The 21,040-nt window shown below is 41.7% G+C and overlaps 1 protein-coding gene across 2 annotated transcripts; it reads left to right on the plus strand.

Annotated features, from left to right (window-relative positions):
• Positions 1-814: 814 nt before the first annotated feature.
• rassf8b (Ras association domain family member 8b) lies at positions 815-20,777 on the plus strand. Of its 2 annotated transcripts, XM_014989686.2 has the most exons (9): positions 815-1,871; positions 11,370-11,541; positions 13,205-13,555; positions 13,627-13,820; positions 13,903-14,106; positions 14,730-14,804; positions 15,064-15,186; positions 16,452-16,575; positions 16,901-20,777. In XM_014989686.2, the coding sequence occupies exons 2-9, from the start codon at positions 11,430-11,432 to the stop codon at positions 17,014-17,016; spliced, it is 1,299 nt and encodes a 432-aa protein (XP_014845172.1). In that variant the 5' UTR covers positions 815-1,871; positions 11,370-11,429; the 3' UTR covers positions 17,017-20,777. The 2 variants fall into 2 exon arrangements, with proteins under 2 accessions (XP_014845172.1, XP_087859392.1); XM_088003266.1 differs by lacking the exons at positions 16,452-16,575; positions 16,901-20,777 and having other exon boundaries at positions 15,064-16,423.
• Positions 20,778-21,040: the final 263 nt, after the last annotated feature.

Genomic DNA, 21,040 nt, shown 5'->3' on the forward strand with positions numbered 1-21,040 from the left:
AATAAAAATACAGAAAAACTGCACTTTCTTTAAGCAAAACTCAGGGTGATTGATGTTAAATTGGCTGGCATAACGTTTGCTTACACTGAATAGGTCAAACCTCCAAATTAAAACTTTGAAATTGCAAAGGATTACCACTATTGACAACCAGGTTGACTAAGTTATGCTGCATCAGTTTATAAGCCACTTTGAAATAATGGATTCAGTTCAACTCGGTATATTTATAGTGCTGCTGATTCATAAATGTCAAGACAAATGGATCCATTTTTCACAGAAATGTGTAGTGAATGTAGACAATTTAATCCCAACTATAAAACAAAACAGCCAATTGCATGAAGTCGTTAATTTTGCCGCGACCCGTCATTTTGTGTTTCTATTAGTGGACAAGCAGCAACATGAAGACTCAGATATGGACAGGTCAGAGAGAAAGATATGAAGATTGTAAAATATTATCTAAGGGTTTGAACATCTCATGAAGGACTGTTCAGTCCATTATTCAAAAAAAAATGGAGCTGGTACGACGCAACCACAAAGCCCAACAAAACATGACTGTTCATCTAAACTGACAGGCAGAGACTTAATCTGATAGACCAAGAGATCCATCATAATTCTGGATGTGAATGTAGGCTGAATAGGTTTGTTGTAAATGGAAAATATTTCATTTAGAAATTAAGTCCCACTTGGGTTTTGTCAAAATTATTGTCTTTGATGGACATAGCTTTGTCACCAGAAAAAAAAATAGTTGACCAATTTTATGGAGAGAATATGTAAATACTGTAAAAGTGTTTTGTTTGTTACATGAGACTCAGAATAACAAATATGATTAATGTGTTAAATCTGCTGGATTGTTCTGTAAAGTCAGCCAGTTGGTTGTAAGCTCTTAATATTTAAATAATATAACAGTCTTCTACACAGACGCAACTAACATTATAAAAGGAAACTGGTCGAATTCTTTCGTTACATTCGTATATATTTGAAGTTCTGTTGTAAGATCAAACATGTACTTTCTGAAATGCATCCATAAGCATAAGTTAGCGATACTATCTTTTTTTTTTTTTAATGAGAACAGAGAAAATGTAGAAGTTTGTATATATGTTTACAGGTGTCTTGTACGTTAGATTGTTGTCGCATCTAAACATTTCTCACCAAATTTCAACAAGTGTTTGTACCACCATTAAAAAAAACAAACTCAATGCCATCAACTAGCACTGAGTCTTTGACGTTTTAGCTCACTCTTTGCGTGTAACTTTCGTCAGCTGAATAGTTGTGCCTCTTGTGATGTCATGGATCCAGAAACACAGAGAGCAAAACTGATGGGCTTTTTTTTTATTCTAAATTGCCTTCTTAAAAACTTTTCAATTTAAAAAAAAAAAAATGTTGCAGAGGAAATCCATACTTTAAGTCTTTCTGTTCCGTGGTGTCTGCACGGGACCTGAGTCGATCTGGGTCCATCCGTGTGTTTACTACCAGCACAGTGAAGCTTTAAATGGCTCCATCATGCCTTGCGGTGCGGCGTCCCAGTTAATTCACCAGTCGCGTCCACGTCTCTGATGGGCAGAGCAGCGGATGCTGTATCGGACAGCCTTCGTGTCGGATGTCCGAAGAGGGGACGGACGGGACTGGTGTTTACATCCACACGACTTCACAGACGAGGAAGAGGAGGAGGAGGCTGCGCACCGTTAACTCCTGCAGGAGCGGAAAGGCACGGATTGAACCCGGGATCTCAACCTGCTTTACACGCCAAAGGAAGCGGTGAATTTTACTCAGAAGAGGCACACCGAGCCTCCGGAGCACCGGGACGGCTTTTTTTTATTTATTTATTTATTTTTTTTTAAAACCCTCCGACAGGCGGTGAGCTGCGGCTCAATGAGGTATGCGGCTGAGATTCGCACTGCGTTAAAACATAACAGACACAGTGTTGGCTTTCAGCACCGGTTCCTGGTTGTGTTGTATAGTTTAACTGTTCAGCTGTTGCATAACTTTCATATATATATATATATAAATATATATATTTTTTGTTCTGCTGTTTTTCCTGGTTCTCCTGTCGGAGCGACAAGTCCAGAGAAATATTACAGAAATTGTCAGAGGAAGTAATGACACCATGTGTTCTGGACAGAACATACCAGACCAATGAGCCGTCAGGAAGTGAGTGTGCAGTGAGTGTATAAGTAATTGGTTCGTGTGTGGGTGAGAGGGTCTGCTGATGAATCCAAACTGTGTGATTCGAATCAAAACTTTTCTAATTTGAGTTACTGATCAACAACAGAGCTGGAAGCTCATGTGTGATGAAGGTAAAGGCAACTTTATCACAGCCAGCGGTTCTATGTTTGGTAGTAGTTGATGCGAAGCCGGCCTAACGCAGAAGCAAAGTGAGCAGCTAGTGCAACCAGCATAGTGTTATTTAAATCAAATGTACTGCTGTCTATGTGATGCATCTGAAGCGATCATGCAGCAAAAACCTTTGTTTTGTTTTTTTTAAATCTTTGGTTAAAAATGCACCCCGAGTTTGAAGTTACGTTAAGCGTAAGGAGAATGTTGTAGTAATGAATGCTAGTTCCTTAAACGGTAATGGTTGCTTTGACACACAGTGTTAAGCTTGTGGTCATAATGCAGGATTAGAGCAGTGTATTATAAGCCTGGCGGGCCACCAGGCTTTACTTGTCCCCCCGCCAGGCTAAGCATTGCTCATTTACTTAAGTCTTTTTAAAATGTCTGCATTTTTAAGCCTTTATAGTTGGTGTTCATGTATCAATCTTTCAGTAATACAGACTTATCAAGTGATATTTTCAAATTTCTTCTCGACTTTAAAGATTTTATTTAACTCAAAATCACGACGGGCCGTCGGATGAATGACTGCCCTAGCAACCAACCACCGGGCTTATCTAGTTTTCTGGAGGAAACCTTGATTAGAGTACATGCATAATCATGTTTCCCATATTTAAAATATCACATTTAGCTTTTGATGATATGAAATAACAGCCAGCCTAATGTCCAGTATCCATATATAGCATCAACTACAACTCTAACATTATTAGCCACAGCAATGTTTGCTTGCACTTTGCACCCTAAACCAGTTATTTATTTACTTTCAGCTGTTAGGTGATGTAATTCAGAGCTACGAATCAGTTTTTCAGCCAGAAATCATCCGTCCTGTCTTTGCCTGTACGATTTGAGCTACTGCAGTGGAAAAAAGTCTTAACAGAATTACTGGAGTAAATCTTTGTCTTTCAGCAGACTCCCCCACCCCCCCTCATCACGTGGTCGGCTAAGCCGCCAGACTTTACAGGCTTATTGTCTTCATCAACCTGATTAGTTTTAACTTTTGAGGTTGCATGGCGGCGGTTTCGTCGCTCCAACGTGGCGATCGTGACGTCTTTCCAGTAACACAGGAAACGCTGCCCTCCTGTGCCGTCCTAGTTAAAATCACACACGTTGTGTTTCACCGCTGACTGACGGCGGCTGAATGCAGCACTTTCCAGGCCGATTACCTCCTGAAACCTTTCATTCAGCACCTCTGAGGCATATTTGTCCAAGCCTGTGCTCGTGTCATGGTCTCCAGCTGTTGACAATTTTTTTTTTTTTTTTTTTTTACAAACTAAACCAGAGAGAGGAAAACGCCTCGCTGAGCGGAGATAATTTAAAGATTGCAGTAGACTTAACAGGATACTACAGTAGGAGGAGGCAACTTGCCAACTCTAAAGCACAAAGTCATCAGTGTATTACTGTATGAGAAGGGACCACTGAGTCCAGGACACTCCATCAAGGAAAGTGACATCATGTCTCTGAACAAGGGTCCATATCTAATTGAATTTCCTCGTATAGGAAACACCTACTGACATTTGCGTTTCTGGCTGCCATTTTACCCGTGCGACGCTAGCGTGGCTCTGAACAGGAACTTCAGCTCTTCCCTGTACTGTTAAGGTTAAAGAAGGCTTAAGTTGGGTTAGTTGGCTGCACAATTGCCGTCAGGTTTAGGTTTAACCTTTTGCGATTTCATTTTGTTTTTTTTCGGGGTTTTTTAAGTGAGATCACATTTTCACTGATCCACCTGATTGATCTCAAAATTTGCCAGTTCTGATTACAGTCGCCGGGGTTTTGGAGCATCTGCTAATCCTGAAAGCTAATTAGGTCAACAACATGAGTGGATGTTGAGCACCGGGGATACACCCTTCACCCCGTAAGGATTAGACAGGATGAATGGATGAATGGGATTCAATTTCCACGAGTTTGACAGAGTGATCGATCAGAGTTGGAGTCCAGGCAGCGAAGTCGACCTTCGTAACCCTTTACAAGTAGAAAACGTGATACAGGACTGATACGCCAGTCGAATTACTCCACAGTAGGTAATTAGTATCTTATTTGGAGGGATTATATAGTTGCTTCATGAGTTGCAGCAGGAGACAAAAAAAAAAAAAATCCAGCCACCTCGCCCTAATCGTAACGTTGAAAAACCCCGCTGCTGCTCACACCTCCGTTCTTTCCCGTACCCTCGTCGAAGGGGACACAAAGAGGAAGCAACGGGAAAGCGCCGCTCGCTTCTTAATTGTCGCAGATTGTTTGGCCTCCTTTCCCCAGTCCGTCCCCTCCGGTCAGTCCGGTCGTCTGTGCACAAAGCTTGGACAAAGCCGGAGCCAGGTTGCTATGGTGAGGGATTGTTTGCGTCCAGTCATGCCACTGGCCATGTGGGCTCATTGCACACATTGCAGCATGCTCTTTTGTTTGAGTTCACACACACACACACACACACACACACACACACACACACACACACACACACACACACACACATACACACCAAAACACTCTGGGCTCCAGCAGCCATCTAAAAGAACTTGTCCTCTGATTGCATCATAATTCTGAGCTGCTCGCTTCTCTGATGTTTTGCTGTGCCATTTGCAATTTATTTTTCTCTTTTCTTCTTGCTTAGTTGGAATGTAAAATTTAAGGGTCAGGAGTTCAACCCCAATCGCCGAGTTTGTTAAACTTTAATTAAGGGAAAGACAGAGAGAGCGGGGAGCTCGAGACAACAGGAAATGAAGTGTTAGGTTTGCAATTAAAGCCAGATTTTTAACTCCAATCAGTTGTCCTGGGATGGTTTTTGCGTTAACTGTCTTGTGCGTCGCTTGCCGAGTTGGAGGAAAATCTAATGAGTAACCCGGCCTTGGTGTGCTGCGTCTCCTCCTGGGCTCTGCCTTCCTGTGGCATCCCGAGAATGAAACTTCAGGGGAGGCAGAACTGAAGTCACAACTAAGATTAGCTCTGTGGTTTGCAGGCCAGACAGCAGGATATTCCTCATGTCGCGAACCAAACGGCTGCTGCAAAAACCGCCTGACTGAAGGGTTTGAATTGATAGCAGCAGACTTTCCGTTTTGTATCAGTTTTCCTGATGTCATGAAAATAATGACCCTCGACACATTACATTGTTTTCCTGTCCTCTCTTGATTGATGTGAATACTTGACACATGGGAATGGCATTAGAGCTGTCACCTCATATTCACTGTTTGGACATAGGTGTCCAAAATGGGACTCCTGACCTGTGGACATTTGCAACCTGTCTTGCTTCCTTCCTTTTTCCAGTCTAAATGCTGACAACGTATGCAAATAAATACAAAAAATTGAACTTTTCGCTCGATTCTCCACACATGAAGGTTTTATTTTGGTCTTGTGACTTACTTTAGAGTGCCTTTAAGTAGATCCCAGAGAGTTGTTTTTTTATTATTATTATTATTTTTGGCTCAATCGAGAATACAGGAATGCAACACTGACCCTCCCACACCTGTTGCTGCTCAATTCTGGTGTTGAGAGAATGCAAGCTTGGAAAGACAAATTTGGAGACTAGCAAAACATAACCCTCATCTGGTATTCTGCTCAAATTTAGTTTATCGTAAATGGTGCCATAAAAATGTAAACCCCGATACGCCGAGGTATATATAATCTCTTTTCTGTTGAAAATTAAAACACTTAGAAGTTCTTTTTATTATTATTTTTCTGTGTGGTATACTTGCATTTTTACTCAATGTGAGAATCTCGAACCACTGAGCGAATCTATTTTTTTCTTATTTGTGGTTGAATTAGAGAGGTCAACTCCCCGTGCATGAACTGTTCAGTGGAGCTGAAATATGCAGAGCCGACTCTGTCACTTTATAAAACGGTCACAGCACTTCTCCCACATGTTCTGACAAAACTGTCTGGACACGGCCCGCTGAGCGGATCCGAAACATGGAGAGCGCGCATTTACAATGAAGCGGCTCCAAAAATAGAAGCCCCCCTGTCGCAGCATGCTAATTTATGTACGCTCGCTCGGTGTGATTTATTTATTTACACGTCGGCAGAGGGAGCATCAAAGTAAGTGCTGCCGAGGCCATAAACGGAGAAAATGGGAACGGTAGCGTGGAAATTCAGAGCCGCGTTGCCGGCGGCTGCAGGGGGGGAGCGAGTGGCGGAGGTGGCTGAGGCGTAGCAATAGTCTCCATAGTGACTGCAGAGCTGCACGTTCTTGCCAGGGGAAAGAAAATCGAAGCTCATTTCCACTAGGAAGCAGACTTCATCGGTGATGGGGCTGGATCAGTTTAGGACAGAAGTCAGCTTTAACAGCCTGACCTTTAGGGTTTCCAGGTCAAAGCCTCATTAGCCTGTGGGTTTCAACCCAGAGCTATTAACTAGTTTCTTCTATCAGCCATTGTGAGTCTCTTAAGTTGTTAAGACAACTCAGTCACACGCAGACATCCAGGAACAAAACTTATGGAGCTTTTAGTTCTGCTTATTTGGACCAGAACATTTGAACATCTGCCTCGCTGACAAGAAGGCAACTGTTTCGTAGGAGGGGGGGGGGGCAGCTGTGGGCACATTTATGTTACTATTTTTTCACAATGCCTGCGACACTGTTTTACTTTGTATGGTAAACCCAGGTTGTCCCTAAAAAAAAAAAAAAAAGGATTCAGTTTCAGCTTTGTGTTTTCTTTTGTTTGTTTTTCTCTCCCTCCTGTAATAGCGGTGCCGTGACGTAATGAAACAGTCGAACGCAACACTGGCAGAGAAATCACTAAAAACTAGACAGAAAAATTGTCAATACAGGAATGAAAAACCGAGGCGGGTCAGGTGGTGCTCCTTTGGTTTCTTGCAGAAATGTTTGCTTTTGCGATTTGAAAGTGTAGCTTTTTTGTTTTTTATAGCAGAGTACAGCAACAGGTGGGGGTGGGGCGGCGTTCCTTTACTGTGAGCTGGAGAGAAACATCAGTTTTTGCTAGTCAAAAGGTTTTATAACATTGCTAGTTGTTGATAACTGGGAACCGGCCCATGTTTACTTTGCATTTCCTCACATGACTATCTGTGTGAGGAAATGTAATCGTTGGATCTAGCCAGCTATAAATATCAATATAACATACTCAAAAACACCAATATTCATCTATAACTTCCTGCAGCAGTTTTCTGTCCTGCATGGCTAAAGCTAGAAACTTTAGAAATTGGCTGACTATTTTTTTATTATTATTATTTCCATCCACCTGTGTAAACGGTGCTGTTGATGAAGGTAAACCTCTCTGAAATGAGGAAATATTCAAACCTTCAGCAGCAAAACTACCAATACAGATAGGAAAAAAGAAAACCTTTTTTGCTAACAAATGTTCTATTATTTTATACTGTGGAAACCAAAAATTCACTTACTTTGGCTGCATGTTTATGGTTGTTGTCCATGTGGACGACCCATTTGCACCCGACCTTTCACTTCCTGCCTGATGTCTTTAGATGCTGCTTCAATATTTCCGCATAATATTCTTGCTTGCCCACCAGAAAGCAGGGAGTCCCAGGTGTTATTGTGGCATTTAACAAATTTAAATAATTTTAGTAATTCCAACCGACCTATAACAAGAGAAAGTGGGTCTAATTTTTACTTCAAAAGAAAGAAAAAAAACATCTATTTTTCACATTTCAGTCTCACTGGAACACCAATTATTTTACTGTTGATGCCGTTGATTAGGAGTTTTGTTTTCTGCTTTGTTTGGCTCTTTAAAAAAAAAAAAAAAAAAAAAAATTATTATTGCAGACTGTATCACAGAGCAGGTTGAAGTCTCGACTCGATGCTAGCGCAAAAGTGACGTGTGCGTCCAAGTGTAGTTTCATAACAGATTACATTCCCAAGTTGGTGGCAGATGCCATTTGCTGAGTGGGATTTGGAGATTTGCCACGAGAATGGCCACATTGGTGCAGCATGCGAGCAGGAAGTGTGAACGCTACAAAGTATGAATTCACAGAACGCCGGGCTTTGTGAAACTCTTGACGTCCAATGCCTTAAGCCGACGCGGTCGCAACTTGTTTCGTGGCCTAATTTGGAAACATCCGCCATCTGCTTCGTTTTGTTTGTCCTGCTGTTGGTGTAAGCTTTCACCTTGGACAGATGCGGCTCAGATGGTCGAGCAGGTTGCGCTCTAATTGAAGAGCGGGCAGCCCGATCTCTCGGCTCCTCCGCGTGCCAGAGTGTCCTTGGAAAAGCCACGCGGTTTAAATCCAGAGCCACAGACCAAAGAGTCGGTCGCTGTAATCAGCGAAGTTGAACAGTATTAACACAAGCCGAGCTTTAAAAAAAAATTGTCTCGATAAAATCAAAGCCTGAACTTAAGTGTGGTGCGCATTTAACCCTTTCGTTACATTCCAGTGCAACGCCTTCTAGTCATCCTCAGTTCTTGTCCGCTAGGGGTCTCTGCACATTTTTACGAACGCTAATGTTCCCACAAGCCGGAGTTTTGTTTCAAACGAGGCCGAAAACACCATCTATATTCTGCTGAAAAACAAAACTTTATTCTCACCTTTCAGTTCTTTTTGCTTTTTTCTTACTCTGAGTAGTCTTCATGCACTGTCGCCCCTTTAGAGATCTGAGTGAAAACTAAATTTCTGAGTGTTCAGCTAAGTTAAAAGTAGTATGAATAGGGCTCTAGTAGAGAGGTATGATTTTTTAAAATAAATAAATAAATAAAAATGTATCAATAGCGTTTCTGTAAAGGATTCACTCAGGAGGCTAAGCGCAAATTCAAGCTAGACTTTTCTGATTTTATTTAATAAAAAAAGTATTTAAAGTCTTGTAAAGAACAAACTACAATCCCAATAAAACACTGGAGTTTATGACTAACATGAAAAAAAAAATTGCAAAATTATTTGCATTAATGCTTTTGGCATCTGAGATCAGATTTGATCTGTTTTTACCTCGTAGACAATTTTTCCGTGTGGCTGGGTGTGCAGCACAATGCCGCCTCACCGGGAGAACATCTAGTTAAATTACCCGGGTTGGGGGGAGAGCGGGGGGGGCGGGGGGGGGACAGTGGTCCCATTCCAGCTGTGATGAAGATGGAAGCTGCCTTTACGTCAAACGACATGAACGTTGAACAATCAGGGCTGAACTGATGGCTCGTTTCTGCAGCTCAGTAAGGTTGCACCACACAGCATTAGGCTGCTGCGCTTTAACTGCTCTGCTGCTCTGGCAGCTGTTGAGGCGTTGCCAGCTCCGTAATGACCGCCCCGCTGCTGATGCTTGTGTCAGCACTTTGAAAATGGCTCTCATTTTGTGTCCGTACGCTCTCTTCTCCCCTCTCCCCCCCCCCCCAGCACCGAACGCCTGCAAATGAAAAAAATATATATTGGAACGGTTCTATTACGCGACTACAATTGCTGAACCACAGGGGTGCTATTGCGACCGTTCATCGGGAGCATTAAATGAAACCGCTTTCCAAAGAACAAGTGTCGACGTCAAGTTTTTTTTATTTTTATTTTTATTTTTTTTTATAGCTGCTCGCGTCCTCTGGGCTCTCTAGTGGTTGGGAAGTCGTTTAGGAAATAACTGGAAGGAAATGAGCTTGTTGATTTTGTTTTATAATATGCCTTAGGCTAAAGAGCTTTGATCTTTGGAGCTAAGCTTAACAAAAAACATCATGGTTGATTACATTTTTAAAAATGTTTTCTTTCTGAGTTGTGTGAGTTATTTTGGCTATCTGTACAGCAAATAGATATGGATATATAAACTTCTGAGTCATGTTTGTGTCCGGAAACTGCGTTTCCTCGACTGCTAAATTGATGGCGCACATCCGCCATTTTGGAGCCATTTCACGGAAAACCGAGAGGGAGAGCGCAAATTTTACTCTGAATAGATTGTTTCACTTTTTTTTGTTTTTATTAATCACATGTCCAATCAGGACATTTTTATTATATTGCACTTTAAAACCTGTTCCAGAAGATGCCAAGTATTGACTGTAGTGGTAAGCAAAAGCATTTAACTACATTTTTCTTCTTCTCACTTTGTGGTCGCAATTAAAGTTAATTCCTTATCCAGCCTTGTTAGTCTCAATCCTTGGTGTTTTATTTGATCTCCGACTTAGAAATAAAAGTTAAGACAGTAGCTGTGTGCTTGTGGCCCTTTCCTAACGTTTTACGAGCAACACAAATCTGCTGAATAGCATATTCTGTATCATATTCAGACCACAGGAAAACAAAAATTAATTGGTTTTATTAAAAAAAAAAAAACTCCTAGTCGCTGTGATTTTTCAGTTACACTGATTTCTATAGGGACTGTTCAATGAGCCACAAATTGTCTCATTACTTCTTAATGTGGGCTGTTTTTCTACTGGAAAACTAAACACGCTGAAAACGGTTGAATTTTATTCTTTTCAAATTGGGTAAAGCTGTTGGACAAAGAATGGTTTTATTTAAGGATCTCTTTTTGCCTCTTTTTCCAGAGGCGGGGGTGGGGGTGGGGGAAGAAAATCGGGAAGGTTTATGTACCGAGGCGCAGCGCTTGAAGGTCGCAGGTTTAATTTGATATAAATGTAAAAATGTCAGTGCACATTATTGGAGCTGAAGCCGAAAGACTTAGTGCTGCTGTTGTGCATCATTACATTCCTGGAGTGTTTCATCACTCACAGGGAATGTCTCCAGCTCACACACAGTCTTGTGTAAGTTACACAAGCAGGGATTAATGATTATTAAGAACTATTTGCAGACTGATTTCGCATCTCAACTGCAGCCGTTGTTAGCTCGGCTTTAGCTTGTCTGGATCTGAATGACTTGTTATTGGCAATCGTACTGTAGCTTGTTGATGTAGCATTTTAGCTAGGTTCCAGAAGTGTTTTATTTTTTGTTTTCATGACAAATTATCAATAGGTGACTTGGATTTATAAATATGTGGAGTATTTAGTTCAGTTTGTGGTACAATGAACACTCTGCAGTATTACTTTGACACTATTACAAACTGACTTGTAATAAATCATAGAAACAAGATGATACAAAGCAAATTTCAACTTTCAGAACTTTGTTCCCACTGACTGATTTGTTCCTTTTACGCACATTTGCCATAACTCTAAGTGTCGTTTTCATTTGCTGGCTTCCAGGGTGCGAGAATAAGCCCCTAAGAGCGCCCCCTGGTGGAACGGAGGAATGAGGGCCTCTGGATGAAGGCCATGGAGCTGAAAGTCTGGGTGGACGGCGTACAGCGCATCGTGTGCGGGGTCACAGAGTTCACCACCTGCCAGGAAGTGGTCATCGCTTTGGCACAAGCGATCGGTAAGCTCAACGCTTCGCACAAAACAAATAAGAGGCATTGTGTCGCACACTCTCAATTTGACAGGAAATGAAGTGTGATTTAGATTACGTTTTAAGTGAGATAAATCTGCATTGTATTCTGTGGTGCGCTTATTATCGGGTGGGCAAGTTGTCAGACTGACTATGGGTGATAAATTGCAGAAAGATGAAAGGTGACTGGAGGGCATGAATATTTCCCCCATAAATAAGCCTTTATAGAACAAGATGAGTCATACTTCAGCAGTCCTGGGTTTATTGACAAGGAGCCGCAGTGAAATAAGTTAGCATGCTGCCTTTAACAGATGATATGTGAACAGTTTTTTTTTTTTTTTTCAGATTGGTTTTCGCCGACCCTTTAGACACACTAGAGCTCAGACATGCCTGTCAAAGTGGCAGAGCACTGAGATGTGTGGCATTCGCTGTCCTTTGTGTCCTCTTTGCCTTTTGTTCAGGCGGCCGGGCCACTTTGATGTGAATGGCTGCAGTGATGAATGCACCTTTTTTTTTTTTACAAGGATCCTTACTGTGCAGGATGGGGGTTGAGGGTGAAACAGGCAGTGCTCTGCTCTTATCTACATGTGTACAGACTAGAATGCAGAGTACACACACACACACACACACACACACACACACACACAGATGGAAAACTGCAACACCATTGAGCCTCCAGCCCCTCACAATCGCTGCTTGTTGAGTCGAATTTTCCCACCGTGAAAACTCTTTCGGTCAACACGCTGGTGGAGCGCTTTGAATGCGCTGGTGGTGCGCGAGCGTGGGAGAGCCGTGGAAGAATTTATTGAATAAGTTTTGTTCTTTTCACGGTGCAAATTCGACTTTCACGCCCGGCTTTCCGAGTTTACTTGGATTTCGTTGACGCCGCAGCAGCGGTTATTAGCTAAACTCTGGCCTGGCCTCATATGTGCACTACCTCACAAAACTGCTCAGCCTCCTTAAACCTTTTTTCACGTTTCAGCCACGAGCTTCAGTGAACAGAATTGTGTCGGACTTTTATGTACAAGCGTGGTGTTTATTTATATCCGGCCTTCTTAACTCTCACTACGCAGAACCAGCTTTTGCTGGAATTACAGCCAGTATGTACTGAACTTTTTGTCTTTTCTTTCTTTTTTTTTCTTCAAGATCAAAATCTGTCAAAATGATTCCCCCTTCAAACTTTCCCACATCTTTATCTCTGACATGCTCTGTTCCTTATTATGTTTGTTCACATGTATTTTTACTGAAGTTAAATTATGCACAAGTCAACTCCTAACAGATCGCTGAGAGTGTCAAGACTTTTAAATCTTTGCTCAAGACCCAGATTTATTCTTTGGCATTTCAAGCAGGGTTTGAGTTTCATTTATGGAGTATATTTGCATTTTACTTTTAAATATGTTTCTTGTTCATATTGTTGTTGTCATCTTACTTTATTTCACTGAATTACTTTATTTCACTTTAGTCAACATTTGTTGTCTACTTTTTAATGTGCTAAAGAGGAGGGGGATAGATGCACACTATAATGTTCGCGTTTTTATTGGCGGAACAAATTTCAATGATTTTTGTTGATTCTTAATCATCCTTCCAGTTGTAAATATTATAGCGCATCCTAAGTAACTGCACAGATGTCCTGACTCGCCTTTCCTCCCTCCAGGACGCACCGGCAGGTACACTTTGATCGAGAAATGGCGAGACACGGAGCGCCACCTGGCTCCGCACGAGAACCCCGTGGTGTCCCTCAACAAGTGGGGTCAGTATGCCAGCGACGTGCAGCTCATCCTCCAGCGGACCGGCCCCTCCGTCAGCGAGCGGCCCACCGCCGAAGGGCTGGCTCGGGTCCCGGAGCGGGGCCTCTACCGCCAGAGCTTGCCGCCTCTGGCCAAGCTGCGGCCTGCGGGGACGGATGGCTCGCTCAAACGTAGGGAACCCAAGCGCAAGTCTCTGACCTTCACCGGGGGAGCCAGAGGGCTGCGGGAAATATTTGGGAAAAGTAAAGATACCGAAGGTATTTTCTTTTTACAGCAGGTATGAACTTTGTGTGTGATTTTTATTTTAGAACTTTGTTTATACTCTCAGCCAAACAGGCTCAGCAGCGGGGCGTCAGCCTGAACCTGAGCAGACTCGGAGGCGGTGGGACGGCATCTGTACCTGGGAGTCCGGCCAGGGAGCTCAGCCGGCTGGTCCAGCTGCAGCGAGGCAAGCTGCAGGCCCTGGAGAGCCGTCTGCTGGGCTGCGAGGCCGAGCTGCGAGACTGGGAGGAGGCCAGCGACGTGAGTCCGACCGCGGCCAGCCGAGAAGAAAAGAAGGAGAAAAAAAATTGTTCAACTATTCCAATTATTTTCCACTTAGCAGGAGGGAAACGTGGAGGACGAGCTGCTGCTTCTGGAGCAGCAGGTGAGGAGGAACGACGCCGAGGCGGAGGAGGAGGAGTTCTGGCAAAACGAGCTCCACATCGAGCAGGAGAGCGAGCGGCAGCTGCGGCAGCAGCTCGTCGAGCTGCGGGGCCGCGTGCGCGACTGCGAAAGCAAGCTTTCCGAGTACTTGGCGCGCATTCAGGTGAGCGCTCCGACGCAGAGGAGCTGCGTGATTCTGGAGTTTTTAACTGCACCTGGAAACAGCAGGAGTCCTGCCGCTGTACTTCCACATCTCCAACCGGTGGTGCAGCACATCGCACTATCGGGTTCTCACACAAAGTAGAGAACAGCAGTGGAGTAGAACAAAAATGATGAATGTTTTTTTTTTTTTTTAAAGAATGAAATCCTGGAAATGTGGCATACTTTTGTATTTGTATTATAAAAAAATGAGCAAATGATGAATGAAAGCTGTTAGAAATCCAATTTGCAGATTAGTCCTTGATTTAAAGGAACTCAGTGTTTCAGCATCTTTGCAGTTTTTTTGGAACTGAATACTACTTTGGTATGCAAAATGCATACCATTATATATATAATATATATATATATGTGTGTGTGTGTGTGTGTGTGTTAAAAACTGTATATGCAGTTTCACCCCTGCAATTATGGTTCGCTACTGTGGGCTGGTTCGAAACATAAAATCCCAATAAAACATATTTTAGATAGTGTTGGAACACGGGGGAACACGTCTAGAAAGCAAGAGAGCCGTACTGAAATAGATGACTGTTTCCGTGAAGGCTTTGCAGTGATGTTTGCTGCGTTGTTTAGAGCATGGAGACGGGCCTGGAGAAGGAGCGACTGCAGCAGGAGGCTGAGCTCAACCTGAAGGTCAAGGAGGAAGAGGTACAAATCAGCTCATCTTGCTTTTCCAAACACACACCGAGCTGGAAAGAGAAAGGAATGTCCTGTTTTAAACTAAACAACTGACAAATGAGAGGCTCATCCCAAGCAGAAGTTTTTGCTGTCGTGACATATTATTAATCTCAACTTCCTTTGTTTTGTTTTGTTAACTATCCAGTAGACGTTAATAAGCTACCAGTCTTTCGAGCCGCTTCCCCTTCAGACTTTTGATGAGTTGTTTTCCTTCAACTCCTGATTCCAGGTGCAGGCCCAGCTGGAGAAAGTGAGGGCAGAGCTGGAAGTGCAGAGCCAACAAACGGCGCGGCTGGAAAGCAGCTGCAAGGCGTTGGAGCGCTCGCTTTGCCAGTCGGGCAAAAGACTCCAGGTCAGCTCACATTTTATTAGTTTTAATCAACTTTTTTTTTTCTTCTTCTTCTTTTTGGCACTCCAGCCTCAGAACTGTCAGGCTTTATTTTTCTATTTTTTTTGTGCCTCCAAATGGGTTCAAAAGTTTCCGGAAAAGGTTGTGAAAGTTTTTTTTTTTTTTATTAAAATGCTGCAGAGAAAAGCCAGTGATCTGTGCACAGGTGGAACCGGTACAAGTCCTGAGCTCCTTAAATTTGCAGGCAGCGATGCTTGCTGGGATGTGCGGTGGATTTTTGCTTCTGTGCCTCCTCTTACGAAACGAAATTTTCCTCTACAGACTGCGTCCGCTGTGATGTGAGAAGTATGAGGTAATAAGAAGAGGAAGGGAGGGTATTAACAGCATTCTTTGGCTGATTAGAGAGGGGCGTAATAAATACGCAATCCCTTCCCTGACGTTGCTTTAGCCCTCTGGCAACCCGCTGTCGCAACTGGGTTTACGGCTGGAGGGATTTTGAGCAGATTTCAAACGTGTACCTCTAAGATCTTGTCAAATTTATAACCGCAATTTTAAAAATACCCTGGTAGGATTTCATGTAATAGACATGAGAAATCATGAAGTGATAGACAAACGATGCATTCCAGCCCCTCTTGCCTATTTTCTTGTAGAACAACAGGAGCTTAGTAAGATTTGATAGTCTGTGTCTTCATGTTAAAAAGTTGAATTTTGAACTTATCAACTTTGCCGTTTGTGTTTTCATGACTGACACAGCTCCAATGCGATACTCTTGTCACAATAAGAACTATTTGCAATGTTTATAACCGCATGGCACAGGATTCAAAACCCTACTAGCACAAATATTGCCATAGTAATATAGTTCTTAAGGACAACAATAAAAAAAAAAGTGTGATTTGTAGCACTAAAACGCACTCAGTAGCTGCATTACGTCATATTTTCTAAGGTACTGAAGTCTATTGGTATACAAACTGTGGACAATAATAGAAGACATAACAAATGTGACAACATAGATAGTTTAAGGGTCTTTAAACAACAATGTTGTGACAACACTAATTCTGTTATCGTCACGATAATGGAGTTTATCGTGACAACAATAAATCAAAATTTTAACACGATAAGAAATGTATCGCGATAAAAGACAAATGATAAATTGCCATTCCTAGTAATGTTACAAAGAATAAACAAATCAAGGCGTCTGAACGTAAAGGAAAAAAATGGAGAAGTCGGTGGTTTATTTAGTTCCCACGGTGTTTTGTTTTCTGTCTCAGGAGAAAGAACAGGAGCTCGAGCAGCTAACGAAAGAGCTGCGGCAGGTCAACCTGCAGCAGTTCATCCAGCAGACTGGCACCAAGGTCACGGTGCTGCCCGCTCAACCCGCAGGAGACAACAATGGTGAGCGCCAGCCCAAGAACCGAAAGCACACACACACACACACACACACACACACACACACACACACTCACACACACGCAAATCTAAGACGAGTCAGTTTCATGAAACTTCAATTTCATAGCTCATTACCCCTTTGGCTCCTGTGTTGTTTACCCACTATTGACGTTTTATCTATAGAAACTCAGTGCCACCTTGTGGTGAAACCCAGAATAACACATCAGATTGTAACCAGATGAGGCAGGAGTCTGTGACCATTTCAGCTTAGGTTTTAGTTGTGTGAACAAAAAGAAGACTGAGGGTTCTCGATCAACTCTTGCGTCTACAGATGTGGAGTGCGGCTCTCTGAAACGGCTGGGCTCGTCGCGGCTGTTACCCAGCGATCTCCGCGCTCTGCAGAGCAGGGTCTCCTCCGGTCTAAACCCAGAAGGCATCTACGTCTGACTCCGCGTGGGCCGACGCAGACAGCTAGGTGGCCTGGTGTTTCAGATTCACTGGACAGCCGAGAATCCTCGTCGGAAACGGCCATTTTACCGTTACTGGGAGACGCACCAAAGTCGTGCCAACGTGCAACACTTTTGTCTGAACTCTGAGGCATGAGTTGGGATTTTTCGCCTGTGCTGTTGCGTAATGAGGTAACAAAAACAAACAAGCTACAAACCAGCAGATCTTTACTTTATGCTCGAAGCAGCTGCTTCGGACTGACTGTCAATGACGAGGATTTCAGGAGTTTAGACTAATGTAAGAGTAGATGCATGAGCATGCACATTTGTGCTATAACCTTAGCCATATCTGATTGCCTTACTCTGGTAAAAAAAAATAAACATATAAAGAAAACCAGACATGAAGAAATATAATGTTAAAGCAGAACTCAAGGTACCTTCTGAATGCCATAAAAAAAAAATCAAAAATGTTTAGCAGCAATCCAGGAGACTGCTGATTGTACCTGATGTCAGTGTGTTTTAAAATCGAATCTGGTGTTTTTTTATGTATGGGTTTAGACTTTTATATTGATTCAGTGGATGTAGAGTAGCCTTATACTCAGTTTTTAAAGTATGAAGTAAAACATCCAACTTATAATTATACATAGGAGGTGAAAACCAGAATGTGTAGGCCTGCAGAGTACCAAAAGTATCTAAAATCAATCGAACAATCAATGTCGACTAAATAGCCACCAGGTGGCGACAAACACAAACTATTCAGGCGAGTAAAAGTAATTTGAATGGATGTCTTCTCTAGAGCTTAGGTTGTTTTATAAGTTTGTGTTCATATACATAAACTGGTCATATTATTTTATATAAATATACATATATATATATATATATAAAGCTTCAGCACTTTAGATCTGAATGTGTAAAAGTGCCACTATATATTTTTCTTCATTTTATTTTTAACAGTTTAACAAAATAAAGATGTCTTATTTGAACCAAAGCTAGTGCAAGAAAATAGTTAGATGAATGTCATTTATATATATATATATATCTATATATAGATATATATGCGTGTGTGTGTAAAACTATATGTGTCTGTAGCGAATCCAGTTCCACAGAATTAATAAAACCAAGACAATAATTTGCTGAAACTGGATTGAAATGCAAATAATGCATTCTTTAGAGTTCTGTGCCCAGATTGAGCATTCACTGAAACACTGCGTTGGGATTTTGATTTTACAGGAAGTAAGCAGGGATCTGATGAAATATTGTTGCACGAAATTAAAACAGTCTTTGTCGTGGTTTGAGACTCTTATTTTGAAGTAATAAAGGAAGCAGTTCTGAACCTTTTGTGGTAATCTTGGTTACAAACATTATGCTAACATTATGCTAACATTATGCTAACTGTTTTGTGGCTAATGATGCAAAACCTTTGATTTACCAAACAGTATGGGAAGAAAGTAAAGCAAAATAAAGTCTATTAAGCATCGTATTTTAACCACTGTAAGGTGATGTAGCCACACACCACTAACCACGAGCCACTATTGATGCTAATAGTAACATTTGCTAAATTAAAGGTGCTAAATTAAAGGGCTGTTTCACAATTTTTTAATGTCTCCGGGCTTCATTTGATCATCTGTTGTCCGTTCTTGTAATGAAACCACAGCAATTCAAGCCAAAAGTCATTTTTATTGCAACAATATTGTAATAACTTGCCAATAACATAAGTTATTACCAGATTGGGTACTTGATAGTCAGAAGCGACTTATTAACCAGTGTGACTGCGTGTCTTTTTACATCTAAATAACATGCAAATACAGTCGTACTCAAGAAAATATTACTAATTTCAGCAAATGTGCACAAATCTAAATTTACATATTGTAGATTTTGAGAGAGAGCTTTGGATGTTGGCCACCATTGATGGATGAAATGATAACTCATAAATCAAAGATGCAAGTTTTGACGTACAAAAATATATTTTACATCCCAGATCTTCAGGCTTATGTCTATATTTTTGCATTAATGGTTAAAGTTGTTTCATTTTTAAGGGATTTTTTTTTTTATGGCTACACAAAAAAAGGAGCAACCAGCCAATAATGTCATAACCTGTTACAAAATTAGCAAGTTATTATGTTACTGGCCAATTATACGTTATTGGTTGCTACAGTCCCTATAAATGTGGATATTTTTCCACTGTGCTCGCTGTTTAATTTGAGTGTTAAAGTGGCAGGAGTGCACACATCAGAGCGTAACACTTTTCAGCTCTGAATCAGTATTCATCCGAGGCGGCTCTGTTGTTTCAGAGCGCTTTTAATTTCTGCAGCCATAAATCTTTTCTACTCATCCAGGAGATTGAAATTTCTTTGCAGTTTCTTTCAGAGTGATAAACAACCTCGGCTTTTATTTATTTTTTTCTCCAATTACTCCATTTGACAAGCTGGAAATCCAACATGAGCCTTTTGTAAAGACCCTCGCACTTGTGCTGTGAATGCGTAACGGCGCGGAGAGGTCCACCTTTTCGCTTGTTTTGGAAGCCGAAGACATTCACGTCCCCACTTGAGCTGAACCTTTCCGTAATTGTTCAGCGACGGAAAATGATTGTTCGTGTCGCTGCAAAAGTCTCAGCTGGAGACTGAAACGAAAGGAAAGTTTTAAATAATGGCGTGCTTAGCTGAGAAAAAAAAAAGAAGAAAAATGTCGACGTACCATGTCAGGCTATTTTTACAGTGGACTGAAGTCTTATATATATATGCAGAGTGCCAGGCAATAGACTGTGTGTGAATGCTAATGTGTGGGGGGTTTTTTGTATTTGGACTCCCAATTAATCGCTACCAAGCATTGGTTTTAACAAAGGATCGGCTCAGCAGAAAAATGGCAAAATCTCCTCATTATTTTCATGCTTTTTTTCTTTTTTGTTTCCGTTTGACAACAATAACGCTTCTGAATGGAAAAGGAGATTTGTGTTGCATTGAAACATAACAAAGTCAACCATCGTCGCGTGGATGTGTGTATATATATATATTTTTTTCTTCCCACCTCCTTCCGATTCAAGCTTAAAGACGTCGCCAATAATTGGCTTCTGTTGTGCCATCCGAGGCGCTTCGCAGCAAGAGTGCAGCCCGCAAATGAGATGATGGAGCCATTATGGAAACAGCCATCACGAGGTCTTAAAAGCTATTTGAGAAACGCCGTGGCCCAGGGATATTTCAAGGCACAGAGTCAGCCAGACGAGAACGGACGCAAAGTAATTACGGATAAATGCTTTTTCACAACGTCTCGGTTCATTTGACAAGTTAAATCGAATGTTTGCTCTCGTGGGGACTTCAAGAGTTTTGACGAGTTGTTGCGTCGCTTCGCCGACATGATACGAGTGATTATTGTGCAGCGGAGAAGATTTAGAGGAAGAGTGTTTCGGGGTTCCGGAAGTTCGCGCGTGTTGGTATCTGATGTGTGATGACGGATGCACCAACGTTTACATGAGCAGCATGATCGGGGCTTTAGGGTTTAAATGTGGGGTCTGTGGTGCGGTTCCTGTTCTTGAACAGCAGATTGTTCAAAATGTTAGATTCCCTATTGAAACAGCCGTAACTCCAGATGTTATAATTTTGTATTCTCTACCTGTTGTATTTTTCTATTTCCCAGAGATTCTCCAATTTTCCTTTTATGGTTGAGTTATATATCTTTAAAAAAACCCGTCATATTAAAAAGAGTTATGTAAAAAAAAAAAAGTACTCAAAATGATCAAAAATCAATAAACTGCTGCTTAGTTCTGAACTCCATGCTTCTTGTCTGATTGCTTCATGTGTTATTCATGTAAAATCAGTTTTTAAAAACTGTCTTAACTTTACTTATTTATGGCTTTTAGTCATATTTCCTGGTTTAACGGTGTTATTGTTTCAGAAAACGAAGCCTAATTATTTGAATTTAAGCTATTTTTATGGTTTTAACCTCAGTTACTGACTTAAATTGTTTGGGGATAAAAAAAAAAGAGTTACCACCTGGATTTAGCAAACCAAATTGGTTCCATCCTCCTATTG

This window comes from Poecilia mexicana, unplaced genomic scaffold (genome assembly GCF_051168715.1).
Source record: "Poecilia mexicana isolate PSO_F unplaced genomic scaffold, ASM5116871v1 scaffold_23, whole genome shotgun sequence".
NCBI classification, from domain to species: Eukaryota; Metazoa; Chordata; class Actinopteri; order Cyprinodontiformes; family Poeciliidae; genus Poecilia; species Poecilia mexicana.